The following is a 17,976-nucleotide window of genomic DNA, read 5'->3' as shown; positions in this document are numbered from 1 at the left end:
TCAGAATCAGTGATGGACATCATAGACCTGTGGACCAGAGGTAGGTTCGACATTGTCTTCAGCTAGTCTCCCGAGCATCTTCACCAATCTGAGAATAGTTATGAAGCTATTGCTTTATGAATGAAATCTGTGTTGTGGCATGCAGCGTGGCTAAACAAACAAACTCTTCTCTTTAAAAGCCTTTAATTAGCCATTAACAGCCAGAGGATCAGATGGTGGATTTGGACAAATGAGAAAGAAAGCGGACATCTTCAATTTCCAGTGGAAGTAAGTTGAAAGAAAATTAAACATTTCAATATATATATATATATATATATATATATATATATATATATATATATATATATATATATATATATAGAGAGAGAGAGAGAGAGAGAGAGAGAGAGAGAGAGAGAGATGATATTTATTTGTTTTTGCGATACTTTTGAATGTATTCCATTATTTACATGCGAAAGTGCATTTTTTCCTAAATGCGAGTTGGGAATAATTTTCTCTTTTACCAATTTGGTATCCCCAAATGGGGAGTGGCATATATATTGTTTAAAATATAATTATCCACTGACACATGTTTCGTTGTCTACGACTCATCAGATTGGCTGAATATATTTGAGCAAGACTGGTTGTTAAGAGAGAGCAGCAACAGGGTTGTGAATGACAGTTTTAGCCGAAATCCTGAATTTGAGAGATGGGTTAGGTTTAGCTCAAACAAAGAAAACTTAACAACACTCACACATGTTCAGTAGTTACTTGCATACAATTTTTGTATCCGTGCTGTTTTTATTATGTATATAAATTGTGAACTGTTGCTTCACACTCAGCAAGCGGCAATACTAGAAATCAAGACAGGGTTCATAAGAAGAAGAACCACGGCACATATGCTTGAGGTAAGGTGATCAGTCAGCAGTTCATGCATGGTTCAACAATATAAGGAAAATAACATTTTGGTTTGGAATACCTGAGATTATAATGCACATCTTGTGGTTGTTGGTCTCTGTTATAAGCAAAATTATGGCTCATTTGTGTACTTAAATCAAACATAGAGAGCATTTGCAGTGGAGCCAATATTCTATAAAAGAACCTTCAATGTTCAATGACAATATATAAGCAACTTCCTAGACAAACATTTGATGTATTAAGTATAACTTAATATTTTTATATAAACTTAAGTCATGTGATGTAGTGGTTACAGGTGTGAGACTGTAAGTCAGGCAGGCTGGGTTCAAGTTCTGTTCAAGCTACTGCATCACTTTCACTAATACTTTTGAATAAGGCATAAATTCATATATATTTCTATGAGTATAGATGAAATATTAGGGTAAACTAGACTCTTAAGCCTTTGCTGTGCAACTAGTCTAGAAAAAAAAACATTGGAATAATACAAACTTTTATCTCTAGTAATCATGGCATTGAAGTCCTATCTAACTAATATTCCTGGTGAACCAAGTGCAAAAGAGATCAAGACAATTGCACTTAAGGGAACAACGAGGATACTAAAAAGAGCTCTCGGTTAGTTTCGATAAAAAGCAGGGCAATGTTCAGAGCTGGTTTAGCTGCCCCATACCTAGTGCTACACTCTTCAAAGGAAGAAAATTAAAAAAAAAAATAGAATAAGTCAGGGAGTTGCAACCTTGGTTGAAGTGAGTGTGCCTAATGATGGAGGTCTGAACATAGCTGAAAGGGAGAAACAGACCAAATATCAAGGTCTCATGTATGATATGAAAAGAAACTGGAATCTTAGGGAGATGTCAATCATACCAGTTATTATAGGTGTCACAGGGCTTATGAAGAAGAACCTGAAGTCCTACCTAACTAATATGCCTGGTGAACCAAGTGCAAAAGAGATCCATCCAGGCAATTGCACTTAAGGGAACAACGAGATTACTAAAGAGAGCTCTCAGATCGTTTCAATAAAAAGCAGGGCAATGTTGGCAGCTGGTTTTGCTGCCCCATACCCAAGATTACAATCTTCAAAGGAAGAAAATAAAAAAAATCCTAGATTTCTTATGACCACTGAATTCAATCAATGCCAGTCCAGAGAAGGTGTAGTTGGAGACTACACAACCCTTGCTTTACTATAGACTTCCTGTGCAGGTACTCCACAGGATGTATCCATTTCTAAAGACCGAAAGGAGGTCAATATATATATCTAACAAGGAGAGACACATATCAAAGATGGAAAATATGTTTTCAAGGGTCGCAACTTTTCAATTCGTTACCCTGTTTAGAAGGGCTTTCATCTTCATATAATATTGATGGGTTAAAAGAAAACACAAACACATGTTGGTAAATAAATATTGAAGACTAATGAGATGCTGATGTTTGAAAATAAAATGTATTTCTCTTTGGATTTAAAAAAAAAAATTATGATTGGCACTGGCACAATTTGACTGTACAAAACAAGACAAAAATAATTACAATTATTTTTTTTTATAAAAAAATCAATAAAACGCAACATTATTAGAACCACTGAATAAAGATGTAGGAGTTCCACATCTAAAATTCTCTTTTCAAAATACAGTAATCTATATATTAATATGATAGCGCGTGTGTTATTTTTTGTATCACATACGAGTCGTTTATGTACTTCCATTTTTGTCATAAATAATTTTAATAAGAATTCGTTTATTTTATATAGCTAGTATATAAATATTTTGTTTTAAATTCACAAATAAAATATAACATTCAGTTTAGAATATTATAAAATTAATAGAATGCATTTTTTAATATATTTTTTTTTCTTTTGAAAAAGATGAATTTCTTTAATCAAATCAAATAAAATTTAATAAATATTTCGTTATTTAATGATTTTTATCATGATGATTTGTTAATTACCAGAAAAGTTTGGTTAGAAAACAAGCATTAATCTTCCCAGTATAACTCTTCCGAAAATGAAAACAAAAACTACTTTTGTTGAGTCAAAGTGCACTTGTAGGCCGAGGGATTTTTTCTTTGAACAAAAATCAACATAGTCTATGCCATTTCTAAAATGGCCTTTTCCCCCGTTGATTGTGATATGTTGCTGGTCCTTCGCAGTTTTAGGAGGTATGTCCTCCTAGACCGTTACTTCCTGTCTTTCAGGTGGAGCAAGTTTATTGCCTACTGCCTGAGGTGCTCCTACCGGGGAATGCAGAGGCAATTTTTGCTAGGCCAGAATGTCCCTCTTTTATTGGACACTAGCTTGACTTTCTGCACCTTTCTAACCTTGTGTCACATCTTCTTGTGATGGCAAGAGAGTAAATAACAGTTTTAGGGAAGGAAGCAATATCAGCATTATTGCATTTAGCTCTCTCCCACCGCAGGGGGATATGACACAAGGTCGGAGGGTAGGAAAATGAGTCAATACCCAAAAAAGGAGGAGCACACTGGCCCAGCAAAAATAAGTGAGTAGCTTAGTCGGTATTCCTTGGTAAAGGCGCCTGAAACAACAAGTGGTAAACTTGCTCTACCCGAAAGCCGGGTGGCAGGATCTGGGAGGGTGGACCTGGACCTCCTAGGGCTATCCAGAGCATTTGAATCAGTCAGACAGCTAAAAGGTCAATGAAATAGCTCAATTTCAGTTGAGTTAGGAATCTCGACTTATGTACTATGAAGCACCACACACACACACCACGCCATATGAGAATGAGTTGCTGCGATGTTCCTATTTACTTGCTTCCCCACAAGGGCAAAGTTAGACAAAAGGTCGGTTTTTAATGTTGGGAAAATCCGGCTCTCCCAAAAGGGGCACTCTGAATCGGAACAAAAATAAAAATTAAATCATGAAGGATTTCTCCTCCACTAACCGAGGGCAGAAAAGGTGAAATGTAGCATCAGAACAGATACTACACTGTGATCTTGGCCCGAAGACCATGCGATGTTATTCGTGGACATTATGTAATTTCGGTAAAATCGCCGCGTAAATCGGACGTGGAATAATAATGCAACGGCAACGCGCGTGCGCAAACGGAAACGCTCTCTGGCAAGAAAGTTGTGTATCATTACAGAACCCTAGGCTAAAAATTTGCTGAAATAAACAAAACATGACAGCTAGCAACTAAAACGTTGAATCAACGCCAGTGTTTACTGGCACAAAGCATGAGATTATCAATACTTAAATAAGTAAATTCTACTTCATGGCAAAAATACGATATAATATAAACATTTAAATTATTTCTTTTGCACAACAATGGGACATTTATATTTTACTCGCAAAAGCGTTTTAAATAACTTTATTTTTAAATAAAATGAGAAAATTAAAATTCTCTGAATTATTAAATTATTGTAGATTATCTAAACCCTTTTTTTCTCATTTGTTTTTAGGATTAGTTCTTAATTTCTTTCTCTGTTAGAGGAGAAATCCTGCTTGACTGAGGCAATTTGTATACTTAATAAATATAATAAAAATGACCTATCTGTTATTGAAATGGGAAGAGACTCGAAGAGATGAGGATTATTTTTAATGACCACGTCGAGAATTAGAACTAATTAAAAGAATAAATAAGGCGGTTTTTGGTACTAGTGCAAGTCACTTATTAATCCGTGCTGAAATAATAACGTTATTATTTAGAAAGCTATTCTTAACATAGGGAGAGGGGAGGGTGTTTTTCACCTATTCTGTAGTTTGACCTTACAATTTAATAAAAATAGATATAATAAAACTTTAAAACTTGAAAATACTATTTAAAAAATAACGCGGATCAATAAGTGTACTAGCACCCGATTTTTCGTGACGGGGTTATAGTAAAGATTTACCCTATTTTACAATCGAAATAGTAAATATTATATAAAAAAAAACTGTGGATAATATTCATGTTATTTAAATTATATATATATATATATATATATATATATATATATATATATATATATATATATATATATGCCGATTCGTGCAGTCAAGTAAGTTGTCAGTATTCAAAATAAACATCAAAATAATTGATGCACGAGACAAAGCCTGTGAAAAAAGGAGCGTTTTCATTATAAGGCGTGAAGAAAAAGATGTTAATACAAAGAAAGACGACAGATCGATTTTTTTAAAAAATAAGATTGCAGAAACAGGGGCCATAACTCAGATTGCTTCTTTTAGAAATCATATTTTAGATTACTTTAAATTTTTGCTTATTGTTCTTTATTCAATCAAATTACCCTCTTTTATTTAAAAAATATTTTTGATATAAATTTACGAAAACAGAACTGGAAATTATTCAAATTTTAATTAATTGAATTCAAGTATTGTTTTTGCTGTTTGATATTTATGCACTTATTAATGTTATTATTTAGAAAGCCATTCTTATAATGGGAAGGGGAGAGTGTTTTGTAAATACTGTAATTTAACCTAACAATTTAATTAAAAAAATAAACAAAAAAAACATCACCTTTGTTTCACAGTTTATCTCCCTTGTTTAATCTGTCATCTTTCTTTGTGCAATCACCACAAAAAATAAATAAATAAAATAAAAATAAATAAATAAAAATAAAATAAAATAAAATGTAAATAATTTTGGGGGCGTCTTCTTTCCTCTTTTCCAAAACAAAACAAAGAGAGAAAAGAAAAGAAAAAAAAAATGAAGGATTCAAGTCATCACCGTAGAAAAGAAAAACCTTACAAGAGGGAACAAACTAGTCGTTAAAGCATCTGTGTTGGTTAATGTCGTTCTAGTGTTTTGCAACAAATCGTCGGAAAAAATCGTGATTTTGTCATTCGATGTCGTCGATAGAAGCGGCGTTTTGGTTGCGCTCTTCTTTGGATCCGAATTGGCACCATCTTCCGCTGAAACCTCCGGAGAATTGGCCTTGTTCGTTTTCTCCTTCTTCTCCATTTGTTTTTTGAACATCTCAAGAAAACTACCGTCATTCGCGAACTGGTTTTTTATCCCTTCCGGAGGGGGTTGAAATTTCCGAGCGGGGATTTTTCCCGTAGAGGGAAATTGGCGGCCTTCCTCAGCCATGACAACTCGCTCTTTCTTCTATCTCGTTAATAATGTCTACGTTTAGTTTTAACAGGAAACACGTTACGAAAACACACACACGCACATTTCGAAAAAGGTTTTGTTTTGGTTTTTACTCACGACGCAACCAGCCAATCAGCAATAGTTTTAGTTTATTCGCTTATTTGATTTCACCAATCACAGATCTCCTTTTTTATCCACACTGTAGGTGTAGTTTCCTCTGTCTCTTTATGCATGTTTTTTTTTGTTTTGTTTTTTGGTGTTTATTTATTACTGATTCAATTTCCAAACAAAAATACTGAAAACATTAAAAAAAAAAAAAAGAAGAAAACTGCATCATATACGTACCCGTTAAAGAATTATGTAAATTGATTGGTTTTCTTCTTTTAACTAAAAAAAATCAAATTTTATGACGAAGTGAGACGTTTTGTTTTGATCCGCCATGTTTTATAAATAATAGAGAGAGACAACTCAATTCGAATTACCGAAATCAAAATAGGCCTATGTTAACTACAATTTCCCCTTAAAAATCGCTAAAAATCGTTAAAAATGATTTTCTATATGAAAAAAATATATGCATATATATATATATATATATGACTTTTAATTTAGCTGGTCTGAATGCGAGAAGTTTGAGATCATCGGGCCGGGCGGCTTGCCTCTGGCACGACCTCTTGTCCCTGGGAGTGCATATGGTTGCAATTCAGAAGACGCATTCCGTTTTTTCTGTGGACTGTCAGGTACTGGCCCAAGATTTTGAGGTTTTCTCAGCATATGGCAGCCCATGGGGGAAGGGAGTCTCCTTGCTGGTTAAATGTATCCTGTCCGCGACAGTCGACGTTGTTCATAGAGATGTGACATCGAGATCATGTCAGAGATGCTCGCTCGTTACGAAAGAATTACAGAAGCCAAGATAAACTGCATGAGAATAATAGTCCGCAATAAATAGATTAATGTACCATTATTGTTATCTTTTTTGTTTTTACACATAAATAAAAAATGTTTTAAACAACTGGGTTCTAAGTAACACGTCCCCCAGTACGAAAGGGTGAATGCGGCATTATGGTGAAAAAAAATACTAGCTAAGAGAAACTTTTGGTTTAGTTCTGGAATGACAAGGATGACCAACAACCTCCAATTTCACCCCTTTTGAGTTGACCTTGTGCCTAAGTGTTTTGTTCAGTTTGAACTTACATTGTAATTTTAGCCTGAATAAAGGATTTACTATCTCCAATCAGGTTTCTCTTCAATTTCACAAGTTCAACATGTGTTGGAAGGAATTCCGTCTCGAGGAGACGTAAAAATCTGCATCATGTATGACTTTACGTGCGATGCGGTTGAACTTAATTGGCCAGCATGGAAATTTACCACATATAGCTAGGACTCAAACCTTCTTTTGAATATTCTTTTTTCAAACTACTATTCTTATGATACGAACACACACACACACACACACACACACACACACACACACACACACACACACACATTCGCTAATAAAATAGCAACATGCAACCTTGGCGCTCCCCACAAAGTACTTGTGGTTCTCATAACATTTCTGTTTATGAGTTTTTTTAAAAAAGAAAAAAAAGAAAAGAAGAAAGAACAAAATTAATCTTTCTTTTCCAGTGATCTAACTTTGATTTCAATAAAATGGCGACATGCGTATCCAAGGACATCCTTACAAACTTATCGACAGTTTCTCTCAAAAATAGCCACATGAACTTTAAAGCCCTCATGCGGCACTCTTATCATAAAAAAATCAGTAATTTCAAGCCTTGTGTTATTCTTACAAAATCCTCACTTCAGTTATCTTTCATTATGAACATTCAACAGAAGAAAACACTTATGTTGGAACAATATCTCCATACATAATAATTAGAACCCCCCCCCTGGACCAAAGTACACTAGGTTTGCTCCAAAAGAAGCCACATGCAAATTTATTATGTCTAGACTATTAGTCAGGCTATAATGTAACTTTTAAACGCCATCTTATACACATTTATTCATTATATTAAAATCCTACATTACATCCTAGGAGCAACATCATCACAGTCACAACCATTTATAGTGGAAGTACTTGCTATTTTTTCCTTAAAATAAAAGGTATTCCTACAGCTCCTAGTCAACACCGGGAGGTATTCTGCATTTTGGTCAGACAAGGGGTTGGACCCTTATTATCTAGCTCATATACTTACATACTTAACATAATCTTTTCTTTTTTGATTCCAAAAATAATGATTTCTTCCTCCTCACATTCCACCAAATCTCATTGGCTGAGAACTGACTATTCGTTCATTCCAGAATGTAAATCTTACTACAAAACGAACGCTCCTGAGATTTACAAGCATGTCTTTCCTCTATACAAGAGGTAATCGTTTTAAATGAAATACCCCAATTACAAACATGTTAACACATCGAAACATGTTCATAAGCCAAGACTGCTTACATTTTTTCATTAAATATACCGTACATGTTAACTTTTTTATTTATACAGCTTCGTTAGTGTGCTACATCTTTTGTGCTTACATACACCGTACATTTTTTTTTTTTTTTTTATTACATTTTTTTTTTTTTTTATTACATTTTCACCCCAAACAAGGCAAATTGCCACTTTGGTGTAGGGGGCTACTATCAGGGGCAACAACTACTGGGGTACTATGTAGGGATTTGGGCAGCAAGGTGTCGGTTCACGTTACATTTGAACTTCTGCACGTCAGTACTGTTGGGGAAGCAGGGACCTGGAATGGAATTCCAGAGTCTAGCGGTTCTGGGGAAGAAACTATTGGAGTAAAAAGATCTTTTACATCTAGGGATCTCTACAGTGTGGGGGTGGGATTTAGCAGCCTGTCGGGTTTGTCGAGGGTGCTCACGTCGTGGGGGCACAAGTGATTGCAGTTCGTCAGAGCATTCACCACTAAAATACTTGTAGAAAAGGCAGAGGGATGCAACAGTTCGTCGATGGGACAGAGGCTGAAGCTTAGATGCCAGTTCAGGGCCTATCAGGTTTGCGACTCTCTTTTGAACCTTGTCAAGGAGCGAGAGACTAGTAGCCAATGCACCAGCCCAAATATGACAGCAATACTCCATACATGGGCGAATGGTTGCCTTATAGAGGTACAGGATACTTTCGGGTGTTAGTAGTTTTCTAGCACGGTAGAGAGAGCCCACCTTTCTTGCAGCGGCCCTGGTAATGCCTTCAATGTAATTGTTCCAACTCATGTTTCCTGTGAACGTTAGGCCAAGGAGTTTGAAAGATGGACTCTCAGATAAAGAGTCGTTGGCCATTGCTATGGGTGGTAGAGAGGGTTTCTTGTAATTATTGAATGAAACTAGTTTAGTCTTATACTGTTTTCCAACACATTGTCACATGCTGATACCCATTATTTTTTCTTCCATTTTCTAAAAGCTAGATAAACCTTTCTTTTTGTTTTACATTATGAATGATTAACATTCTTTATAAACTGATTAAAAAATTTAAAACAACCGATTATGCGAATATTAAAGTTGAGACCCAGTTTTTGTGTGATTTGGAAGCCTTTATACTGTCTAAAACGTTTGATTTCTTCTTCCTTTTCAAACATCTAGATAAACCTTTCTTTTTTTTTCTCAAAGTACAACTGTCTAAAATTCTTTCTTTATATGCTAAATAAAAAAAAAACAAAAAAAACGATTATGCGATTATTACAGTCAAGACCCGGATTTTGTGTGATTTGGAAGCCTTTAAACTGTCTATGTGTTTTATTTGATAATTTAAAATTAAATACATTGATTAATAAAAATAAAATGTTGGTTTACTTTTACAGTAGATATTGTTCCAAAAAAAGAAATAATGCAGGTTGGAGTTTTACAATGATTAAATGTGTTCTGTTTTATAATTTAAATTTAAAAACATTGAACAACAAAAAATAAAATGTTGGTTTAATTTTACATTAGATAAACTTCTGTTTACATTGAGCGAGATACCGGTGTCGACTGAATGAGTCCTTTTAGTGATTACATGGTTTGAGGATATTTGTACAACTAAAAGGCGAATCTTTAAAGGCATTATTTCGAGGATTGTAACGTTGTCAGTTTGCCGTAGGCCAGTCGAATAAAACGTTTCCATTTTTTTGCACTTCCTTTTTCTCTTAGCAGTACATGTTTGAGCCTGGCTACTGTGGCTATTTTTTGTGTGTTCACTGCTATTTTCATTTTTTAGGGTGTTGGTTAAATTTCTTTTGTTCTTTGTGCACTCGCTGGATTGAAATATTTATTTTAGGGCTGGGTTACTCAATAATCTTACCACCTCTCCATACCCAGACAATGCTGGGTAACCCCGCTAGTAAATTAATATTCCTAACATGTAAATAAATGTTGTCTATTTCATGTTAATACAGCGATTCCGTGTTCTTTGTCGCGTGCTGTCTTTTTCTGAATTTATTTTTATTTCTTTACTAGCAGTTCCGCCCAGCTTTGCTCGGGCCCTGTGTACTGTTCATAACTTTATGGGCATATGTATATATTAAAAAGTGTGAATATGTACAATAATGCCTTTCTATATAATAGGCTTCCTTAACTACCATAGAAAAACGTTGGTAGAGACTGCAGACGTCAAATTCTTTTTAACTTTGACCCCAATTTTGACCCCTTAACATTTATTGTTTTGGGCTCAAATGAAATTTAAATGTTTGACCCATGTCCAAGTAACCTACATCTAAAATTTCAAGTGTTTAAACCTAAAATTAGTGGAGGAGTTTGGTAGAGTCTGCAAAGGTTAACTCTGTCAATATTGACCTCTTACCAGCCAAATTTTCACCCCAAAACTGATTAAAAAGCTTGCTGCATGTCTGAATACCTTTTATGTAAAATTTCAAATGTTTAGACCCACAATTGGCTTAATAGTTTGCTAGATACCGTAAAGGTAAAATCTTTTGAACTTTGACCCCTTGGAAGCCAAATTTAAAAAAAAAAAAAAAACGATTAAAAACCTTGTGCTATGTCTGAATACACTTTATGTAAAATTTCAAATGTTTAGACCAAAAATTGGCTGAGTAATTTGGTAGAGACCACAGAGGTCAACTTTTTTAAAACTTTGACCCAAATTATGACCCCTTAACATTTATTGTTTTGAGCTCAAACAAATTATAAAGTTAGATCCAAGTAACCTATATCTCAAATTTCAATTGTTTAGACCCAAAATTTGCGGAGGAGTTTGGTAGAGTTCTCAAAGGTCAAATCGTTGAACTTTGACCCCTTAACAGCCAAATTTCTGGCCGAAAACCGATTAAAAAGATTTTCCCAAATCTCACTACCCCTTATATCAAATCTCGAGTCTCTAGACTGAAAATTGACAGAGTTATTTGGTAGGGAAGTGTACACAGACAGACAGACAGACAGACGGACAGACACACACACACACACAGATATTTTCACGTTTATAGATATATAGATTATGGGATGTAAGTTGATAACTCTTTCTATGGATTGACAAATCTGTAAAATTTACCTTTAATGATCCTGCTAAAATACATTCTCGAAAATCGATCCTATAAATTCACTGATTACAGTTGGTGACTCTGCCGTGAAGGCAAAAACACATCCTATAGATTGATAACCTCCCGACTTGCATCCTATCATATGATTTTTTGGAAAACTCCTAGACTGAGACAATTTTTATTTTTGGCTTAATCCAGAATGCATCTTTTTGGGGAGCTGGAGTTTCCTTACATAAAAACCGACTTTGTGTTTAACTCTGTCTTTGTGGGAAGGTAAATAAGTAAATAGACATTTGAAATCGTCGTGCTACTCTGTTTTTTATTTGGTGGGGGAGCTCTTCTATTAAGATAAATATTATAAATAAAATAATTGCTTCCTTTTTTGTGTACGTGAATGAATTTTTTTTATACTAATGAACTCAAACGAATCACAACTAAGGCTAAGAGACACTCGAGGATAAGGGTTAATAAGGTTGTCAGTCGGATGATGAACAATATTATGAGAGGATTGAAAACGATGGACAAAATTTGATCACTTAAGAGGATGGCTTGACAAGTATTTGTTTATATTGGAAAGCAGCCCCATAAATAATCCTAAAAATAGGAACTTATTGGAAAAAAAATTTGTTCATGGAAATTTTTATGTATACAGAGTAAGAAAGGAAAATTATTTGCAGTGGTGGTATTAAGACAAGTTCTTGCCGTGAATGCTTGACAGTATGGGAGGTTAGACTCGGTCGAGCACATACCATGTAAATAACGAAATAAAAAAGTTCTTTGATGATGTGATAGGAAGCCGAGTTCTTGTTGCGAATAGTTTACATGAATGAGCTTCAGATTAGATATCAGTCAAGCACCTTTCATAGAAATAACGATATAATAGATAAAATAGCAACTTCTTTTCTGCAAGAAAAGAGGTTGTAAGGAAAAGAAGAGATCATACCCCCACTAGATTGTGAATTCGATTTTGTACTCTGTCGTAGCAAAAAAAAAAAAAAAAAATAAGAGTACTCTGAACGACACTTGTACAGCTGTGGTACCAGTATTTCATCTTAACACATATCTGACTCTTATACAAGTCGAGAATTGCATAAGAAGTAAGACACTTTTTGAAGCAATAGAATGGTCCAACCATTTTTCCAAGAACCTTAGAAACATCATCATCATCATATCGTATGAATCCAATAATTCTATTGTTGGCATTGGTTTCCCTGATATGTTTTCTAATCAGAATTCTTTCAGGAAAGACCAGAAGAAGATTGCCAACATTGTAAGTGAAAGTAATTTTTGTGGAACCAACTGGATTCGAACTTGGAACACCCAGATCGTCAGTCCATGTTATTAACTAGTTGACCACCATTGCATTCCCCCTTAGCAACAGATTTGAAGTAAATCTTCCATTTCAGATCTGCGGTGAATGTATACATCTATTCCCATCCCATCACTCTGTCAAAATTACTACCCATCCAACTCTAAATTGCATGCATCAATTCATTCATGGGCTCATACACAGCAGGATTGCTCCCCACCTTTCTGCATTAACCTCTCCGAGCCACTTCTTTTTGTTTTGTTTTTTCACTAGGTCATTCCTGAATCATCAACAAGTGGCTATGTATAACAGAGCCACTGACAGTTAGTAGCAGCAGGAACATGACACATATGCAAATGACGAAGCTAGTGTGCGATGTGACATCACAGTGAAGAAAGAGAAGAACAAGAAAAAGCAGAGAGAAAAAAATATGCACCACATAGTGAGGACCAGTAAATGAAAGTGTGGCCTATGGTGGCAAGTAACTTTTAAGCCTATGTAGAGAAGGCAGGGTTTTGTTAACTACATCGCAGACAAGATAAAGCTAAGAGACTTTTAAAAGGTATTTTAGGAGTCATTGCATTATTTTGGAAAGTGCCATGAATAAATGCCTTTTTTTAACTGAAAAAGCTGAGTTAAATTTCTTTCGCCCAATCCTGCATTGGTTACATTAATTGGTCCTGTCAGGACCAATTAATGTAATCAGGCCGTCTCCAGTCCCTAAATGCAGGGGCTAACTCCAAGTCCTTGTGACTACACTCTTATCTTTGTGTAATAATGGACCATTCAAAATGTTACCAGACATTTACTTGTTACTGGAACTATCGCTCTGATACACAGAGCACACACAACATGCATGACCCTAAGTCTGGGTGGCAACACTTTTTACTTTGGTTGGTTGAGCATTGTTTTGAAGTCATATTGAGTTCTTTTCTTGCAATGGGTTTGGTCTGTGTTTTCACCACCGCCTGGGTATCAGGGTAGATCTGAAATCAATTGTATTTCAATTTGATAGGCAATCAACAATTAGGGATAACTCAGAGACTGTTTTTTTTATAAACCTGAATAATTATTAATAAGATAATAAAGGAAAGTTAAACTATTTGGGTTCCTAATGGTTTCAAGATACAGGATTTTTTTTTTTTAACGTGGATTCCTTCAGATGGTTTCTCAGTCAGAGGAGGAGGAATGTTTACATTTAGCTCTTTTGGGGAGATAAGGATAAATAAAGGCCTGGCCGGAGATAGGTTGGTTTGGAAGTCAGTTTCTTAAAGAAGTCACCGAATGCCAACATGTAAAACAAACGTTAAAGCAATGATGATGATGAGAATGAGGAGGAGGAGGAGGAGGAGGAAGGTGATGAGTTCCAGATTTGGACATAGCGACCCGAATCATCTGGTCTGATATATTTTTCATAGTCAAAATAGTAAAGTGTTAATCAAATATTTGGTCATGGTCCGGCTCCTGATGTTTCTTTAAGATTATTTTATTGATAATTTTGTAAAACGTGATATTCTGTTAATATGTGCTGAGACCTTAAAGGGCCATAAGAAATAACACGAATAGAAGGTAATCTATTATATAAAAGAGAGTTGTCTGTGTGTGTGTGTTTTTTTTTATAATTTTCTCCCTTTGAAGATTGTAACGTTGGGTATAGGGCAGCCAAACCAGCTGTCAACATCGCCCTGCTTTTTATTGAAACCAGCCGAGACCTCTTTTTAGTATCCTCTCTGTTTCCTTAAGTGCCTGGATCTCTTTTGCATTTGGTCCACCAGGAATATTAGTTAGGTAGGACTTCAGGTTCTTCTTCATAAGCCGTGTGGAACCTATAATAACTGGTATGACTGATATCTCCCTAAGATTCCAGTTTCTTTTCATATCATACATGAGACCTTGATATTTGGTCTGTTTCTCTCTTTCAGCTCTGTTCAGACCTCCATCATTAGGGACACTCACTTCAACCAAGGTTGCCACTCTCTCTGACTTATTCCATATAACTATGCCAGGTTTCACAGCAGCATTTTCAAGGTAGGTGGCTGTAGGGATTACATGGTCGTAATGTATGGTATATAAGTCATTTCCAACTGTTCTTTCAGGTTGATGTGTGTATTTCCCTTTTTTTTCATTTTTCTTAAACTTTTTCTTCTAGGGGATGGGACATCCAACCAGATGTCTGACATTTACCCCTATTTTAGTGAGTCCAACCAAGAGATCTTTTCAGGATTCTAGCCGTCCCTTTCAGTGCAATCGTTTGTATTTCACTTGCACTTGGTTCACCGGGTATGCTTGCTATGTACTTTTTAAAGTTCTTTTTCATAAGCCCAGTTGCTCCTATGATGACTGGTATAATTGAAACGTCTTTTAATTTCCAATTTCGTTTCATATCATACATAAGTCCTTGATACTTTGTTATCTTTTCCCTCTCAACTCTGTTAAGCCCTGTATCATTGGGTGTGCGTGTTTGTATGTCTGCTAAAAACGTTTCTCCTCCACATCAACCGGATCGAAACTGATACTATCTGAAAGGGTAATGCCCCAAATGCATAATATGTGAAAATTTGAAAAAAAAAATAGATTCTGTGGTGATGAACTGGACCACTTTTTTGAAGGGGGAGTCCTTTTTTTGCATCGCTTCTTTTGCAATGACGCACACATATTAAACTAAAACTATATTTAGAAAGCTTATTTTGCAATGTCATGACGTAATAAGCACTCGTGGCTGTTTATGAAAAAAAGCAAAAGAATTTGTCCATAAGTTTTTTGCTTTCTTCCCTTCATTCGCAATTCATGTTCTAGCCCGGCCACCGCAACTATTTTTTTTTTTTTTTGTGGCCGCATGGGCACTCCCTGCTATTTTAATTGAAAGAAAAGTTGTTTTGATTAATTTTTTTTTTTTGGGGGGGGGGGGGAGTAGTTTTTTTCTAGAGCACAGACAACAAAAAGTGCTCAATATCTTCAGAATAGCTTCTTCTTCTCTTCATATCCCTACTGCCGAAATATCCGATGAGGAAGTTATCACGTACTTCTTTGTTTGGCCAATTACATTGTCGTGTTTTTATCCGTTCTTTTATTTTTTAAATTATTGTGAGGGTAACAACAGAGTTGGCCTATAATAACGAAAAACTACCCAATATCCTTAGTACAGCAGGTGTGTCCAAACAGAACTTCATCTCCACCCTGGCAACGCCAGGTATCCATGCTAGTTCACAAGAAATCATATTATTATTAATAATAAGTACAGAGGTAATGGGTTGACAGAGGCTGCTTCCTCACTTCGCTTCTCTTTTCACTTCTTACTTCTGATGATTGATCATTATGATTCTAGTCGTACAGTCGGAAAGACTCCATATAGTGATCAAATAGAGTTGATCACTACACAACTCCTTTTAGTCGCAGAATCCTAATTTTTGTTAAAGCCTTTAATGAAACGGGGGGTAAAATACAAATATATACTGAAGATGTAGCCCCGATCGTTCCTATATTCAGAAATTTAAATGTAATTTTTATTGTTCAAAACATTTGTCAGTAGTTTATGCTAAACTATCAGGAATAGCCTTTGACAAGGATTGCTTCTTCATTTCGTTCCTCTTCTCACTTCTGCTGATTGATCATAACAACTATATTCATTGAGTCAGGAAGAGTCCATTCAGTGAGAGAAAAGGGTAAATTATCACAACAGTTAGAATGTGTTGGGGACTTGCATAAATCAACTGAAATAAATAAATTAAAAGAAATACACTACCAAATAATGTAAAATAAACTTTTGTTTATTTTTATTAAAATAAAAAAAAACTACTTTTTAGTGTGCGCCAAGGTGGCAGTCGGTATGAAAGAAGGAAGGGAGGAGGAAGGTGAAGACTTAAAAGCATGAGAAAAAAAAAAGTCCGACTATGTGTTGTGGTGGAGTGAGACAAAGAGAAAGTCCAGCAATGTTCTTTGACGTGTGAGAAAAGCTGTCATTTCAGCTACTGAATTTCACTCGGCAAGCATTGCTGTTGGTGTCGGTTATCCCTTTCTCTGACGAAAGATCTTTTCCGTGCCTTTTATATTTCTTTAGCGGCTCCCAGAGGTTTGCAAAAATAAGTTTTTTAAATTGAGCCCTGTTGGTCAAAAATTCATATTTTAGACAAAAAAAAACAAAAAAACAAAAAAAAAAACATGTGCTTTCGGCTACGTTTGCCATTTCTCAAACATCCTGCTTTCTGACCCAAGAGGTTTGGTGTGAGTGAATGCCGTAATTCCCGTGCAAATGAATTTATAAATTTTAATGTGTGTGTGTATGTGTCTTAGAAAAATAAAATAAGAAACAGCACAAATGTCAGTATTATGTTTTGGCCTCTTTGCACCCTGAAAACTGATTGGGTGTGATGAGGCAGGCTAAGAATTGTTATTGCAAAAGATATCTCTCAGTAATAGCTTTTGACAATAGCTCTACTTACATATAAAAGGTACTCTCTGTGTGTGTGTGTGTGTGTGTGTGTGTGTGTGTGTGTGTGTGTGTGTGTGTGTGTGTGGGAGAGAGAGAAAGAGAGAGAGAGTGAGAGAGAGAGAGAGAGAGAGTTTGTTCCTTATGGACTTCAAAACAGCTTGGTCGATTTTTTTTTGGAAATTTCACACAAATGTACTTTATGCACCTGGGAGTGTTCTTAGATAGGTGTTAAATCAGAATCTCTCCAATAAGTATTGAAAATTAATGATAAAACATTCAATTAAAGAAGGAACAGTACGATTTTGACCAAAGTTAACATACCTAACATCACAAGTGCATCTGAGAAGTTTTATTACTGCACAAGCAGAATGACCTGCCATATTAAATCAGCAGTAGGTTCTTTGATAAGACAGGAATGCGTTGGAAATGAATTTTTCTGCTTATAGCATAATTGAAGCATGATACTTGACTTTTGCATTTTAAGCTTTAATTTGAGCTATTATATAAAAATAATTTTATAAAATCAACGATAGGTTGTCTGCAGTGCAATGTAGACTACAATGTATTGTGGGATAAGTCAATAGGGGAAGGCTTGTGAAACTTCCACCCAGTGTACTGCGATGGATCCCCAACTAGAGCAGGCAATCAATTGATTTGATTGAAAAATGTGCGATTTCACCGATTTTGATGGCAATTAAGGTATTGGAAGTGTGGAACATTCATTAAATTGATCTTCATTATATCCCAGGCAATGTAAGGTCTCCCTGTTAGTTCTCAATAATAGCATAAGGTGGTAACTTTTTAAAAACTTGTTATTTACTAACACCGGAA

General features: G+C 35.3%; 1 protein-coding gene across 1 annotated transcript in view; it reads right to left on the bottom strand.

Annotated features, from left to right (window-relative positions):
• Positions 1–6,061, bottom strand: part of LOC145280035 (telomerase RNA component interacting RNase-like) — a 25,374-nt gene extending 19,313 nt beyond the window's left edge. The window contains exon 1 of the mRNA XM_080131697.1: positions 5,589–6,061. Coding sequence (XP_079987823.1) covers positions 5,589–5,930 — 342 coding nt within the window. The 5' untranslated portion in view covers positions 5,931–6,061. The remainder of the gene's footprint in view (positions 1–5,588) is intronic.
• Positions 6,062–17,976: the final 11,915 nt, after the last annotated feature.

This window comes from Euprymna scolopes, chromosome 7 (genome assembly GCF_053919585.1).
Source record: "Euprymna scolopes isolate OS-2025 chromosome 7, ASM5391958v1, whole genome shotgun sequence".
NCBI lineage: Eukaryota > Metazoa > Mollusca > Cephalopoda > Sepiida > Sepiolidae > Euprymna > Euprymna scolopes.
The sequence above is the reverse complement of the archived record's forward strand: the minus strand, read 5'-3'. Positions and strand labels throughout refer to the sequence as shown.